Source organism: Peromyscus eremicus, chromosome 2 (assembly GCF_949786415.1).
Source record: "Peromyscus eremicus chromosome 2, PerEre_H2_v1, whole genome shotgun sequence".
NCBI lineage: Eukaryota > Metazoa > Chordata > Mammalia > Rodentia > Cricetidae > Peromyscus > Peromyscus eremicus.
Genome location: NC_081417.1, coordinates 125,872,905 through 125,889,614, shown reverse-complemented (window position 1 = coordinate 125,889,614; position 16,710 = coordinate 125,872,905). Strand labels below are relative to the sequence as shown.

At 43.7% G+C, this 16,710-nt stretch overlaps 1 protein-coding gene across 9 annotated transcripts in view; it reads right to left on the bottom strand.

The window, feature by feature from the left end:
- The window catches only part of LOC131903881 (BEN domain-containing protein 5), a 1,181,880-nt gene that overhangs the window by 249,079 nt on the left and 916,091 nt on the right, over positions 1-16,710 (bottom strand). Inside the window, exon 1 of one of the 9 annotated variants that reach the window (XM_059254717.1) lies at positions 4,085-4,341. The exons of 7 other annotated variants lie outside the window; for them this stretch is intronic. In XM_059254717.1, coding sequence (XP_059110700.1) covers positions 4,085-4,310 — 226 coding nt within the window. In that variant the 5' untranslated portion in view covers positions 4,311-4,341. Of the gene's footprint in view, positions 1-4,084; positions 4,342-16,710 lie in introns of those variants that run through there. One more of the 9 variants, XM_059254712.1, reaches the window with a different exon arrangement.

Here is a 16,710-nt window from a genome sequence, read left to right as displayed (position 1 = left end):
TTCTCTTACAGCTGGACCAACAATGGGGCCTAAGACTGTTTTCCCCAATGGAAGGTAAACTCCACTTAAACAGAGGGTTCAGTCAGACAAAATGAATACACAGTGGCTGACCCAGGAGTATGTGTTCACAGAAGGGCAAGAGATACCTCAAGTCCAGGGCAAGCAGGGTTGGGGAGTTGGAGGGATGAGGTCTGGAGAGTAAAGTGGGGCTGGGGTTGGTCTACTGGGATATGAATGCCAGGCCAAGAAGCTGAAGCTTTATCAAGCAGGCCATAGGGGAGCTAGAGAAGGTTCTGAGGAGAGCAGTCGATTGATAAGACAGTGGATTGGATCATTGTGAATTCAGTCTAGACAGTGGACTGGACACTGGGTGATTAATTAGCAGGCTGCTGCAGGGGTTTAGATGACTAAGAGCCTAAGCAAGACTGAATGCAGCCAGTGCTTGTTGATCTGGAAAAGAAGAACCCTAAACTCCTAGAACTGGTCCCTTCGCTATGCTCCCTGGGGCCTGGCTTCTTCCTCTGCTTAACACTTCCTACACACTCCCTGAGGACAGTGTTTATTTCTTCATCACTCTGCCCCCTCCACAGAAATCCCATGTGGCTGGGCCTAAAAAGACTGTCTTCCATGGATCATGCCATCATTGTGAGTATGGCACCTTGGACTCTGCACGGGTGTAGCCAGGCATTACTGCATTGGGTCTGGCCTGTAAGAAATAGTAAGGACACACTTGACCACAGAGGGAATTTAGGGCAGTCAGGCAATAATTACACAGTAGAGATACCCAGGAAAAATGACAGAATTGCAAGTCTACAAAAGCCTACAGGAATCAGTTTTGAGTCTCTAAACCCCATAAGCAGGCTGGATTGCAACTGGACAATAGCGAGGTCTTTGCAGGGGAAGTTCTCAACTTCACAGCCTGCGTGGCAAATAAATGCAAGTAAGAAGAGACCGCAGCTCACAGAGGAGTCAGTCCTTGCATTATCCCGTCCCTGTGGGAGGATTTCAGCAAGTACAGCTTTGAGTTTGGGGAAGTTTTGGTCAGGGAATAGAGGAAGTAGAGCATAGTGGGTTTGAATACTCAAAACTAACTCTGTCTCTGGCTGGAAAACTTGCCTTGGACTACGCACTTCATTGACATTTTCCCTTTCCTTTCACTGCCCCCATGCCATGCTGTATTGGTTCATCGGCCACCTTACAAAGGGGATTGCCAAGCAGGGGCTGGCACTAGAAGATCTGCACCGCATTTTTAGCGTGGCCAACTATTTGTATGTGGCTTCAGGGAGTTCTCTGAGCCTCTGTTCTCATCTATAAAATGGAAAGAAGAACTATGGTAGTATCTATCAATGGGTGCTAGACAAATAATGAGCAGGCACACAGCAAGACTGTCACCAAAGTGCAGGGGAAGGCTTTGTTTTCTATTAAAGCTGGAATTGTAGTTTGGTACAAAGGAAGCCATGCACTACGGTTTGACACACTGAATCCATGGCATAAGCTACTGTGGGTGGCAAAGTACAAAGTACCATAGCGGCTGGCTGGACATTTCCTGGGTTTACGAAAATGGTTTACTTCAAGACAGCTACAGTGGTTGGCTTGGGCAAACATATAGCAAAGTTAACACACTTATCACCAAAAGCCATAAGTGGTTCTGAAGCTTCTTCTGAAACCACTACTGAGGTCAGAACTAATTAATTAACCAGGAGCAGTCCACAAATGCAAAGCCACCTACCTCTGCCTTCCTCTTGAGGAACTAACTCCTCAAACTTGGTGCCACAGTACAACTCTGCCCCCATGAATCGCAAGGCTATAAAAGCCTACAGGAACCAGTTTTGTTTGAGTCCCTAAGCCCCATAAGGAGGTTGATCGCATTTAGATAATAGCAAGGGTCAGATGAGCTCTTCAGGCGAAGTCACTTCAAGCAAGCTTCATAGCCACCAAACTCAACATACAAGGGAGAGTCCTTCCAGGATACAGGAATTCCCAGGTTCACATTGGCCTTTCCAATCAGGTCTGCACCAAGAACAACAGTTTCAATTTATAAATTAACCAGCTTACTGGAATTCAAAACGGAGTCTAGCCAACCCCAAGCTGCCATTATCCCCACCCCTCCCTGTCATACACCCACCCGCCTTTTTTCTTCTCCTAAGGAAAAAAAAAAAACTGGAGATGAGAAGAAGCACTTTTTAACTCAGTTTGCTGAAACTGGTACCACATACTCTGCTGAGTTTCTTATGTATGTATGCATGTATGTATGCATGTATGTATGTATGTATGTATGTATGCATACAACCCATTGCAACGTGTGTTGACTTTAAAAGAAGAGTTGGTGGAGGCTGCCATCTGGCCTAACTGGCCTCTCTCTAGTTCTTGTATGTGTATCTACACTTGCTGAATGAATGGATTAATGGATGCTTGAGTGGACAGATCAACAATCTCCAAAAAAGGAAAGGCCTTTACCATGACACCCATTCCATCAACTCTCCTGGGCTCTTCCAGACCTATATGTGACAGGATCATCAAGAAGCATGCTCTCTTTTCTTTTAGCAAAAGGGAAGCTAAGGTTATATCTAGTTATAATTTCCTTAGACTTATCCTCTTGCTGAATAAATTCTTAATCCCTTCCTAGGTAATTAAAGGCAAGCAAGCAAACAAAACCTAATCAGCTTTGAAGACTTCCGTTCTAAAAACCTATCTCCCTCACTCATTTTTTTTTCCCCCCTGGACCTTGGTGTCTGGTGGTGAGTGGACCTACAGCTCTGTGCCCCCGGGGCCTGTCAGCATGGTGGTAAGGACTCAATCTGTCTAAAAAGAAGTGTTGATCCATTCCAAATCTTTTGCTCCTTTATTTCCACAAACCTACTTTCCAAAGGTATTAGAAAGGAATCAGCCATGAGGCTGAGCTCCACTGACAGCTTGTCTGGGATCCTGGGCAAGTCACTGTGATTCGTGCTAGGTCCATCTTTAGGCTAAAGGAGGAAACACAGGACCCTGGGAAAAGTAGAGAAAATGTCAAAACCACAAAATCCTGACAGCCTTCATTGGGCTCCTAATGCCTGGGGTTGTCTCCCAGGTGGAAGGTGCTTCTGTCTCTACCAACTCAAAGGCAGCACACTTACCAGTAGCAGCTATACCTCTGCCCCCTAGATGGAAGCGATAAGCTCCTTTTCCCTGCTTGGTGCGTGCCCAAGCCTTCTACAAGTGGCTGGGAAAGAAGGCCAACTGTCTTTGCTGGAAGAGGAACCCGTGCCTCTGCATGGCACAGTACAGGAGTCTGAAAGACTTGGCTTGTCCTGTCAACTAACCAAGTCTCTATTTCTTTATCCATCAACCTAGAGACCATCTGCCTGCCTGTCAGTCTGTCTCCTTTTGCTCTCCCCGACCTCCGTGTGTGATCAGGGTTAGGAGGTCAGGCCCTAACCTGAACTAGTAACTGTTTGCCCCCATCTCTCTCTCTCTCAGGGAGCGTTCTGGGAGATGCAAAAAAGGGGTGTGCAGGTGAAGCTACCTTAGGACCCTCTGCCACTTTGCCAGTACACTGATGTTGGGCCTCCTGGTCTTAATGCGGGCCCAGATGGGAGGAGTTGTCAGAGATTCCTTCTGTGATAAAGGGCTCCCATCTAAAGACCTAAAATTCCTTCTTGCTCCAAGAAGACACCAAGGGCCTTAAAGGAAGAGAGGAAGGAACAGTTTGAGAAACTTGAGAGAGAAAGCAACAGAGGGGAAAGCAGCTGTGTGAGAGAGAGGTAAAGGTGAGAGTCGGAGAAATGACAGTTAAGGGTAGGCAGCTAGTGACGGGGAAAGTGAAGCGGCAGGGAGAATACAAAAGAGTCAGAAAGAAGAGGGCAGAGAAGGCAGATGACAGCCGGGCGCATGAGTGTCAGAGAAGCAAGGAAGACAAAGGGGACCCTCGGGTCTTTTTAACTGGTCTGGCCTCTTAGAGACACCTGGCACCCAAAAGAAAGCCCAAGGGGCAGGAAGGAGAGGCAAGAGCAAGCTGTGGCTCCCCGGCCCCGGCCGCTCAGCCTCTCCCGGAACCAGCCCCAGTCCGCCCGGACCCAACGCCCCTCCCGGCCCATTTGCTCACCTGCCAGAGCCAGGATCTGGGCCTTGTGGAGCAACAGCGTGCCCCAGTCCCGGGGGTCACGCGGGGGGCTCTCGGGCTCGGCGCCCAGCTCCTCCGGGCCCCGGTACACTGCGTACACCTTCTGGTTGTCAAAATCCAGTCGCGAGCGGGGGCTGAAGTCGCGCACGCACGACACGGGCAGCGCGTAGCAGACGTTGTCCTCCAGGAACCGCACAAAGGCGTACATGGTGGGCGCCGGGGGCGGGCCCGGGCGCCGGTCAGCCCGCGGGGCGGCGCGGAGGTGGGGACCCCGCGGGGGGCGTGAGCCGCAGCCGGGCCGGGGGCGGGGAGGCTCCCCGGGGCCCCGACTCCCCCCACTGTTATTGTTCCTGAAAGCCCCGCTCTGCCAATCGGCTGCTCTCGCCTGGGCGCGGAAAAGGAGGGAGTGGGGAGAGCCGGGCGAGGGGCGGATGAGGGGGTTTGGAAGCGCACCGCCACTTGCGAAGTCAGACCCGAGCAATCACAGCCGGAGTGCGATTGCAGTAAGGAGGGGAAAGAGCGGAGATTCAATCGCCTTAATAGTAGCATTGCAGGGTGGGGGAAAACACCGCTAAAAGTCGCTTTCGGCCGAATTCAGTAGTTTCAACAATTGCGCTGCAGAACAAACTGCATTGCAACAAAACTATTTTTGCAAAGGACGCGAGGGTGAGGGAAGGACTGAGGCTGGTGGGCTGGTAGTAATTTTATGTGAATTCCCAAGTGTTAACTTGCAAGTGAGGCGAAGTTGAGAGTTTTGAATTTAGCCACCCTCTTTAGTTCCTTTAGTATACCCCCAACCTCTTTCCTCCCTTTTCTCTTTCTTTTTGCAAAACTACCAGCACCTGCTGTGAGGGTCAGTCAGCCAGAAACATTTCTCCAGAGCTGCCAAACCAGTTTTGGCCAGAACTGGACTTATCTGAGGTTTCCAGTTGGACCAGCTGCTCTGCTGTGGTGGCAGAGGGTTTGTCTCATCCTAAGGGAGCAGTGGCACCCTTCTTCCCTCTGGTGTTTCTCCATTGAGGAATCGCTTCCACAGCATGCTGCCTCTGGTGTGAAGCAGGGACGGAGGCTTCTGCGGAGCTAGGGCAGAGGCTGGATTTTCTGGAGGACTTTCGAGAGTTCAGGAGCAGAACTAGGCAGAACAGCAGTCCCTTCTCTGTCTCTAATATCACGAGCAGACAAGAGAACCTGGAAAGTTGGTTCCCACAGAGAAGTCACATCTACCAGTGAAAGAAGGTTGACCACTGGGCTCTCTGCACGTGCAGCTTCCCAGGGGGTATACATAGCATAAAATCGAGTTATTTACATCCCAATTGTCTAGCCCAAATAGGGCATTTGTCAGAGAGACTCTGACTTTTGGGGGAAGAATAAATAAAATTGCACATACACCCATTCATTCATTTATTCAAACAACCAATATTTATTGGGTACATCCTCTGTGTTATATTGTAGACTTGGTGGTCTAGAGAAAGGATGGATACCTAGGACCTTGTAGTATTTATTGATATATCGAACTTGAATCTCAGTTGGATCCTATGTCAATATTAAATTACTGTCTGAATTACACACCTTTCCACTGCTTGTAAACTTAACATTTTGGTCTGAAAGCATTAAGAAAGTTTAATAATGAGGTAAGAGTGAGAAAAGTATTCTCATAGAGGCATGCATAAGGGAAGTGGTAGATCTGATGAAATGTTATGTTTTTTAAAAACTGATTTTAATGAGCTTAACCTGTAACAACAAAACAAGTGTACCATTGTGACTCAGTTTCTTGCTTAGGTGGGAGATTTTGTTTTCCCTTATACTCTTCTATGCTCATATTCCACACCCATATACCCACCCTTGTTGCTATTCCCCACAATAAGGCATTACTTTATAATAAAAAACATTTTAACCATTTTAAACTTAAAGCATTGTGCTCACACTTCAAATCAGCTACACTTATAATGGAGATAAAGCAAAATTCCCAAATTCACTTCATTGTGATTTGAGGAGTTCTTTATGAACTTTATGAACTCCATGTGGCTCCCAAATGCAAGCAGTGCAGGTCAGCTAAAATTCCCTTAGGCCACCCATTGGTAATATTTAGTCAACTGGACATGACTTCAAGTCATCTTGATGCATATTTTCATCCTATCTTACACTCTTGAGTTGTTCCAGAAAATACGCCCTCCTGATTATGATTTATTCTGACTGACCTTAAATGGGTTATTTTAGAAATACATTCCTAAGGTGGTCAGGGGAAAGTAATATGTAGCAAGATTTCTGATAACTCACAAGATGGAGCACGCAAAATTGGCCATATTTAATTACAGTCCATGAAACTTCAGACCATGTTTTCAAAAATCACTTCAGGTAGCACTCTGGCAAGTCTCTGTATCTAGGTGAGGGTTGCCCCAAAATATGTTGGCAGTGTCATCACTCACCACTTTCCTGGACACAGTTCATTACAGAGCACACAGAAACTAGTTGACATTTCCCAACATAGCATGACCCCAGCCTTGTGCTTGCTGCTGACCCTCATCCTGGGAAGTGTTTCCCCACTGAGTGCATGGCAACATCAGCTATCCCCAAAAACCAATTCAAATGTCTTCTCCTTCCCTAATCATCTATACTTTTCAAGCACAGACTAGCCTCTTTCTATTTTTATTCCACTAACTTTTATTCCCCCACCGTGTCAGAGAGGTGAGGACAATGACACAGCTCCACACCCTCCCCCTCACCAACAGAGGAGTTCCTTTAATGCTTTAGGGACCTCGAGCCTGGATTTGTGGCTTCCATGCGGAAAAGAATTTTAGGACTCTTTTATGAAGCAGAGCTGGATATTTTATTAAAGATATTTTAATGTAGGCTTAAGTGTAAGGGTTAGGAGAAAGAGAGGTACTCAAGGAAAGAAAGTAAGACTCACCCAAGAGCTTGGGTGTGGGCTTCTTTGCAAGACAATCACAAAAGGTAACACATGCCCAAGTGTAGGTGGGAGCTTCCTCAAGGAGTCTCAATTGTTTTAGCATTAGCCATATCTACCATTTTTGTTAACTCTTGAGTTATATCTAAAAAGGTTGCTAGGAAACAGTTTCTTCTTTTCTCTATCATAATAAATGAAATTATAAAAAGGCCCTGGAGATGCCTTAGATGGAATTATAATCTGATAAGGTAAAACCAGAAGCCACTGGGGTTGCACGAGGAGTTTAGTACATGTCCTTTCTCTGTCTACAGAGTATCTGGTGAAGAGTCTTAGAAATTACATTGTTTATACCTGCGAAGTGAGAAAGGCATTAGCCAATAATTAATTGTGCTACACTTTTTATTTCTCTGCTGGCAAAAGGTTTCAACTAGATTTTGGTGCTGTGCATATCACTCTGTATAAATAAAATGCTGATTGGCCAGTACCCAGGCAGGAAGTATAGGCAGGACAAACAGAGAAGGGAATTGTGGGAAGAGGAAGGCTGAGTGAGGGGATGCCAGCCTGCCGTCCAGGGAGCAGCATGTAACAGGCACACAGGTAAAGCCACGGAATACGTGGCAACATCTATATTAACAGAAATGGGCTGAGTTTAAGTATAAGAGCTAGTTAGTGGTAGGCCTAAGCTAATGGCCAAGCAGTTTTAAATAATATTAGCCTGCGTATGTTTATTTGGGTCTGAGCGGCTGTGGAAATGCAAGGATGCAGGAGCCGGGTGGACACAAGAAAACTTCAACTACATATTGGAGTGACAGGCTCCTCTCCCCCAAAATTTCCCGTCTATTCCTCCTGAACTAGAATGAGAGCTCTTTGAAGGCAAATCAAAGCTAGTAATTTCAGCAGCCCAGACACATGGCACAAGCCTGGAAATTAGACTCTTAGGGTAAAAACATATTAAGACAACACGATAGCATGATTGAGCCTCGTAAAAGTTTTTCTTGAAAACCTGTTTGTTCTTTTCAGAGTTGGAACTCAATCCAACTCTCTTTCCAACTCTCGTTAATCCTACTGGGAAACTCTGCTTCCACACTGAAGACAGACACATAGATGAATAAGTTAAATCGCAGCACCCTCACCTAACCTACAACGTCGGTGTAAAGCATTATAAAGCAGCAGTTCCAGTTCCCAAGAACTCCAAAAGGAAAGAAATCATAGAATGAAGAATGAACACCAACAGGGTGGATGCACTCTTCAACACTTCCGTAGGTCCACTGAACGGGTTCTGGAGAAGGAATGGCAATCACAGTGGGCTGAGACACTGTGGACAGCAACAGAAAGTCAGCCAGTCCCCATGTCTAATAACTCACACATCCAGTCTATTAACACAGACACAAGGAGAACCTACTCTGCACTGTACCCTTCCTCTCCTGCCACAACTCCCCCATAAAAACTCAGAAAATCTTTTCCTTGAACCCAGAAGACCTGGGTTCGATCCCCAACAGCTACATGGTGGCTCACAACTATCTATAACTCTTGCTCCAGGACATCTGATGCCTTCATCAAGGCACCCCCAGGTTCAAACACATCACCTACTCAAGTTGGTATGAAGTGTTATAATGTAGCAGTCCCATTTCCCAAGTACCTCAAGAAAAGAACAAAATCAGACAATGAAAAGTGGGTATCAACAGGATTAACACACTCTCCAATATGTTTGCATGTAGGTCCACAGAATGAGTTCTGGGGAAGGAATGACAGCACATTGGGCTGAGTACCCTCCCTGGGTACTGCTTGCTTGTTAACAGACATACATGCAGACACAACACATATACACATAAAATAAAAATAAATATATTCTAAAAAACAGACTCTAAACTCAAAGAGGCAATGTAAAACATTGAGTTCAACCAAACCATGGTTGAATCCCCTCCTCAATAGCCCTACCAAAAAGTCATTCAGATTCAGTGTTAGGAAGTTTGCTACCATATCTTAACTTTAGGACACACCTAGATGTTAAAGTCTTCCTGCACTGAGACACAGTCTTTTATATTGTAGCTGCCATACTAATTTCATGGAGAATCCCATCCTAGCTCTTCAGATGTAGAAAGCTTAGGATCTTGTCTTTCTTCTGCCCAGACATTATCACTTCTTTCCCCCACCTTTCCTCATGTGACCTATTTCAGAGATGGTCACTGGGTTACCTACTTGTTCTCTGCAGCTTCCCATAAGCCTTGCACACTAAACACTGGGCATACTTGGTCAGTTTCACACCAAGTCACCTAAGAGTGTTGTTAACTCCTAGACAGAGTTCAAAAATTGACACTTATGGCAAAATGGTTTGGTTCTAGGGAGCCTGGAAGGTCGATGGTCATATTTTCATTGTAGAGACTTTGCTTCAGAAACTGTATCAAGGAAAAATGGAGGGGAGGTAAGCATGAGGAGGAGGGAGGCCTGCAATGAGGATGAGTGTCCTGTCCCACCCCTCTTTTGGCTTCCTCTTTGTGTGCCAAATGTACTTTGCCTCTCATCCAAATTATTTTAATGGAGCAGAACATGTACACATCTGGGCCAGCTTAGCCACCACGTCTCCATCTCCACTGTGCTCGCTCTCCTGTTGAGCTGTGCAGAGCCTTGAGCTCATGTCAAGCTCCTTTGGTTTAGCCAGCTGAAGCATGTTCAGTGGCATCAGTGGGACTTGTGTTTCACATTATTGCCTGGAATTCTCCATGTACTTTGCAAAACTATTTTGAGGAGACCTGGGTTCTGTGAATTTTTAAAGCAATTGGAGCGTGTCTTTTCAACCTCTCTGGTAATGATTGATCACATTTTTTCATGATTTTGCCTTTTTTTCCTGTGATGTTTGACTTTTCAAGTCTCTCCTTTTTACGTTTTTAAAGACTTTTTTTTTAAAAAGTGTTTTAGGTGTACCACAAAATTAAGAGGAAAGGACAAAGGTTTTCCCTCTAGCTCTTATCCATACTCCCATACACACAGCCTGCCTGTTGTCAATATCCTGTACCACAATGGTACAATGGTGTCACTCTGTGGACACACTGTTATCACTAGTAGCCTATAGTTTATGTCAGAGTTCATTTTCAACATTGTACATTCTATAGGTTCAGACAAATGTATGCTGTCATATATCTAGCTTGATAGGACCATACAAAATCTGCTCACTGCCCTAAAATCTGTCTGCACTCTACCTGTTCAACACTCCCCACCAACCCTAAACCCTGGGAATCATTGGTTATCTTTCTACTGTTTCCACTCCTTCCCCAGACTCTCAGTTTTCTTGCCTATAAGAATCTAGGAAGGAATTCTCACACTCGTTTTGTGTTTCCATCCCAGGGAAACGGAAAAATTATCCTATACCTTGAAATCCTGATTGAATTAGTGGGTTAAAGACATTTAGTTTTTAATTCCCAGATTATTCTAAAAGTTGAGCACCTGTGAGAAAATTTTAAGGCAACATGCTATGCATATAAGAAATTATCAATAAGAAATAAGTAAAACCATCATTATTACTGGTTTCAGGGAAAATATATAGGGCTCTGAGATAGCCCTATAATCTCAGAAAAGCCACTTAGCCTCTGTGAGTTATAAATTCCTCATTTGAAAACCATCATTCGATGTACACTATCTTCCTGGGTCTCAGTCCAAACCATGGTCTACTATGTGAGGGCTGTTCTTACTGTGTTCAGCCATGGGCAGATTTCTTAATCTCTCCAAGCAGAACTTCCTTCAAGAGAATATTAATGCAACTGCATAAGGTTGTTATGAGTGTTACATGAATTAATCCATGTGAAGCTCTTGGAGCAATGCCTGGCACATGGTAGTAAGTACTCAGTATATTATACTCCCATTATTGTCATCATCATCATCATCATCATCATATTATAGTTATTATAAGAGCTCATATCCACATTCTTCTGAAGGGAAAGGTGTTCCAAATATTTTATTAATTCAGATTGGGTATAAAAACTGAATTATGATGATGTTTGTCTAGCAAGTATCCCAGGATGCCTCCGTCCATGTGCTCTTTAATGCAAATCATGTGGTCTTAGGTTCTAATCACCAGAGAGGTGCTCTGGTCTCAAGTGTCCTGAGGCCATGGCACTTGCCCAAATTGCAGTGAGCGTTTCCAAAACATTGGGTTTGGAGCCATTCATTCTTTCATACTGACTTCTTTGAGGATTTTTCTTTGAAGAAATTAAAAATTTTTATGTACTGAATAAAATAAAAGTGAGACATGTTTATGGCAATCCAAAGCCTTGGGATAGTCAAGTTTATCCAATGAGATCCTGGCTCTGTGGTGTGAGCTCGGGTGGGCCACTCATGTGAGTTGGTCAATGGATGATCTGAATTCTACCATGCTACTCAAATAACATTTGACTTGGTGTTGAAAAGAAAGAAAACAAAATGGGGCTACAGTGGAAAAGTGCAACTGGCCTCAGTTCTGAATTTCAGTTAGAGGGCAGATTAGTTTGAGAAGCTGTCCCTTGTTAAGTCAACTCACACTGTGTGTTTCCAGGGGAAACATTACTTTCTCAGGAATGTCCTCCCGGACTTGTTGCTTCCAGTTTCCTCCAGAGAAAAGTCCTGGTCACTGTTCTCTATTTGCCACTATATCAAAAGCTCCATTAGAACAGGCCCTTTCTGTTTGCTTTACTGTTATACCCTTGCATCTAGCCTGGAACATGGGAGACTCTCAATGAAGACTTATTGAATGAGCAGATAACTAAATGTGAGTCCTGAAAAGAGAACGGCCCTGAGAAGCCAGGAGGGGAGAAACATCAAGAGCTCAATTCAATACCCTTGTCCCATTTTATTTTTGTGACTGTTTCTATCTATGTTGACACCATGTCTGGCTGCTCCAACTGGGCCCAATACCCCAATAACCAATACACCCTCTCATGTAGCTTTTCCTTAGCAAAATTAGACAGATTGACATTTTCAAAGTGTTGTTTTGAATATACAGAAAGAATAAAGGGGAAATAATTATAGAAAATGCACAGAGGAGAAAAACAGTCAAGTTGGCAATCATGCTTAGTTGACCACAGTGATAAATACCAATAAGAACATAATAAATAGTGTCAGAAACCTTCCCACACAGTCCACGGGCCTCCCAGGAAGTGTGATTCAGCCTCCACCCTAAAACACTAGACTTCATAATCTGCCATTGGCTTGGAGACACTAACTTTCTACTTAGGGCAATCCCTGACTCATGTGGGCTCCTGCTGATTTCTGGAGAATGCCAGGGTAAGATTTCTTCATAGAGAACATCTTAACTCTCTGGTCAGCTTCTGTTCATGCCAGCCACCAGGAGCTCAAAAAAGTCTGCCCTTCCTAAATCCTAGGGCCAGAGTATACAGTAACATCAATGCCAAGACTTTTGTATGATAGCCTTCAGCTTCACTTTTGGGTCAAAAGCACAATGGGTTTATTCATTCTGAGGGATAACCCATCTGAAACGTACACTGTCAACTATGAACTCTGATTTTACTAAGGATGTCTCTTAATCACACCTTAAATTCAAGAAAATTGGAGAAAATAAATGAAAAACAGAACTAAAAAATGTAGACTTCCACAACAGAACTGGTTGCTTTACACATTAGTGTTTTGGTTTTGTATTGCTTTGTTTTTTGGTGTGTGTGTGTGTGTGTGTGTGTGTGTGTGTGTGTGTGTGTGTGTGTCTTCGTGTCTGTGTGGTTTTTTTGGTTTGTTTGTTTGTCTTTAAATTTTGAGACAGAGTGTCAGTTTATGGTCCAGGCTGACCTAGAATTCACTATGTAGTCTGACATGGCTTAGAACTTATAGCTATCCTCCTGTCTCAGATAAGTAAACCAAGAGAGAGGTGACAAAAGTTTTTTCAAGTCACTTGGAAAATATGTGGCCCCTGTGTTTCTTTCACCTAAGGTCTGGATTTCCAGACTGTTTCGAAACATGCCTTGTCCTGAGGGAGCAAGCTGCTGAAGTGCTGACAGGATCTAGAGCCTGCTGTCATTTTCCCAGAAGGTTGAGTCCCTCCATAGACTTCTGAGAACTCACCCATACAGAAGAGTCCACTATCTACCATTCCAAGCATTCATACCATAGCTAATAATTCCAAGAGTGTCACAGATTTGACAACATTATCTGAGGTTTCTTGAATCACTCCCTTCTTATGGCAGAGACACTGTGTTTTTGACACTCTCTGGGGTTACCAGATGTTCCTGCAGCATCTGCTCAGTTATTTCCTCTCATAATGGCCAAGGAGTTGGTGATCAACTTTCAGGGTTGAGGTGGAGGCTTCTCTGAGCCAAAAGGAGAGAGGATAAAATAGATCTACATGGCAAATTGCCGTGAGAAGTCCCAGTCACTTTCCTTGTCTGTTAATGGTTGTCTTACACTGCTACTGTTTAGAAGAACCAGAATAGCAGTAGGAGTAACAGCAGTGAACATTAACGGATGCGTGCCTTGTTCCAGGCTCATCTGTGTTTCTCTTTTACTCTCTTAAACAATCCCAATGGTAGATACTGTACTAGCCTTAGGCCCTTTTAGAAAACCAAAAGTGTGTTAGGTAATCTGCCCAAGGTCACAGAGGAGTAATGGGAGAGCCAGGATTCAAAGCTACAGGCCATTTAACTACAGAGCCCCAACCATGGAGTTCCACACTACTTCTAGCTCCCTCTGAATTGACTCTTGCCTCATTGAGAGGCCCTGTGCCCTTATTCCTAGGAGGAAGAGATGCTGGTATCCTCATTCTCAAAGGACCTTATTCTGACTTCTCCAGGAACAATGTGACCACCTTGAAAAGTCCAAGGGAGATCCTGGCAGGAAAGATTATGTAGGTTTCCCAGCAGTACCCTAGAGTTCACATCTATTCACATTCCGTGTGCGGTATGTGGAAATATATATTAAATCATACTATAAAGGCTTTCTTTTCTCACCCAAACTAATTTATTTATTTGGTACAAGACTGCTTATAAATGGTAATCAAAAATTCTTGAAGTTTAAGCTTGTACATTATGATGGAATAATGACTACATATATATATATATCATGCAACATCCTTTATTTCTTTTTCTTTCTTTCTTCCTTTCTTTCTATCATTCTTTCTTCTTTTTTTTCTTTTTTTTTGAGACAGAGTCTCACTACATATCCCAGGTTGGCTCGACCTAGAGATCCTCCCTGCTTTTGCCTCCTCAGTGATGCAATTACAGGTGTTACAGGTGTGCACAACCTGGTTCTCATTTTTTTGTTTTTGTACTTGTTATGATTAGTCATAACTGTTAACTTGACAGAATCTAGACTCACCTGAGATGTGGGTCTCTTGGGCATACCTATTCAGGATTATTTTGATTGTCTTCATTACAATGGGAAGACTTGCCTACTGTGGGGTCTCCCTGGCTGGGATCCTGGGATATATAAATGGAGAAAGGGAGCTGAGGAGTAGCATGCATCTCTATTCATTGCTCTGTGCTTCCCGATTGTGTGTGTAACATAACTACCTTCTTCAAGTTCCTGCTGCCTTGGCTTCTCTGACATGATGGACTGGACCTTGAACTGTGGGCTGTGATTAACCTTTGCTTCCATAAGCTGTTTTTGTTGGGGTGTTTTCTCACAGTGATAGGAAAAGAAACTAACACAGTATTGATAGTAGATATATTAGAATACAGAATATTAACGGCCCTCTTTCTTTTTTATTATCATCCATGTTTTAATTGTCATAGAAAACAGAGTAAAAATAAATGAAAAGAGATAATCAGTTGAGGGTGAGGTGGATAGTTTTTGTTTTGTTTTGTTGGTAGGATGGGTGTGAGAGAGATGGACATGGGTACTATGATTCTAGATAAAATGCCTAGGGAGAAGCTTTTGCCAGTTGGTAAACAGAATAGGTAACTGGAGAGAAGGAACCCTGCCTCCCACTTGGCTAATGTTTCCTCCCACATTGCTGGGCTGTGGAGTAGTCTCCAGTCACTAATCTCTGCTCCTGTCTCAGGGACTCATTCTGGAGAGGTGGTGGAACAGCAATGAAATGTCAAAAATGCCTGGGCTCTTAACCCAGATTTGGGTTCAGTTACTGCTCCATTACCCCCAAGGTACTCTGAGACATTGGGCAATCTCTAACTCCATGGTTTTCAACTCTCAGATAGAGCCATATAAGGCTACTGTGGTGTCAACCAGATGCAGTATGTGCAGAGTAAGTAGTGTGTCTTACACAAGAGATAGCAGATATTATCAGTAGGCTTTTTCATTTTTCTCCTTATGAATTCTTTATGCCCTTTTCCTTTCAGAAGGTCACAGAGTAATAAGAAGGTTGAATCTCTATAGGACAGTTAGTTTGGGGTCAAGTAGCACCTCCTCTTTCCCTGATGGCCAGGCAATACTACTGTATGTATGCCATCGCCCACCACCTCTCCTGGCTGATGGGAGCAGTCTGATTTATTCAAGACAGCTGAGACCTTACTAAGATCTTTACTTTTTATCTTAGGGTTTTATTGTCTGCTTTAAAAATCATGTTCAGATTTTGTATATTTAAAACATGCCTTTGGAATTATAAAACACAATGTTCTCAATCATAAAAAAAAGATGAATTATATTATGCTTTCTATTTCCCTTTCTGGGTTTTCTTCTGATCTCCATGCATGAAATTTTTCTGTGATAGTCTCTCTGCCTTATGTCCTAAGTTAGCTGAGACACTAGCTTAAAAAATTGTGCAAAGTTTTTTAACTCATTTAAGGTACACTACTCATTCATTCGTTGACCATTAAACTCTTTGTTGAAAGCTTATTACATGCTAGAATCACCACTTAATACTTGAGATACAGTAGAAAACTATACAAACTGAGTTCCTTTTCTGTAAAATGGAAAAAGGAAATGTTGTATTTTAGTATTATTGAAAATATATGTACAAAGGAAGAGGAGGCTAGAAGAGGACCAAGTTTGTGAGTCTCTTACTCTGACTCTGTTATGCCAAGGTCTTGGTGTGCAATCTTTAAGGTAATCTTGGGAAAGTATTGCTGTTAACCCTGTCTTTCTTTTTCATGTATATGTGTATAGTATGTATGAATGTGTGTATGCATGTTCACATATGTGTGGGTGCACGTGTATGTTTGTGTGTGTAGAGTGCACAGCATGAATGTGCATGTGGGGGCCCTAAGTTGCTATTGGATATGTTCCTCAGTCATTCTTTACTTCATTGAGGCAAGGTCTCTCCCCAAGTCTAGAGTTTACTGATTCCAGCTAGTCTAGCTAGCCAGCTTGCTCGGGGATCCTCTGTCTCTGCCTCCTGAGTGATGAGTGCTGAGGTTACAGGCTTCCACCACACCTCTCTAGCTCTTATGTGGGTCCTAGGGATCATCTTTGTACAGCAAGCCTTATTCCCTGAGCCATCTCTCTAGGCTCCTGTTATTCCTATCTTAAAGATTTAGAGGAAGGAAGTTATGGTACAGGCCATTCACTTAATTGAAGCCTGGTATGAAGTCCACATGGTTCTCATTTTGCCTCCAGTGTTCCCTACACACTGCTTGTTATCTAGTATGTATGTTAATTCCATCACCAACCAGTCTCCTTATGCTGCTCACAATATATGTGATGGCACCAACCGTGATTTAGGTAAGAGCAAGGGGTGCTAGAATAGAAACCCAAAATCTTGATCCCTGATTCCTTAAAGAACAAGAAACAAAGAGGACTCATACAAGGAAAGAGAGATAGAAAGATGCACAGA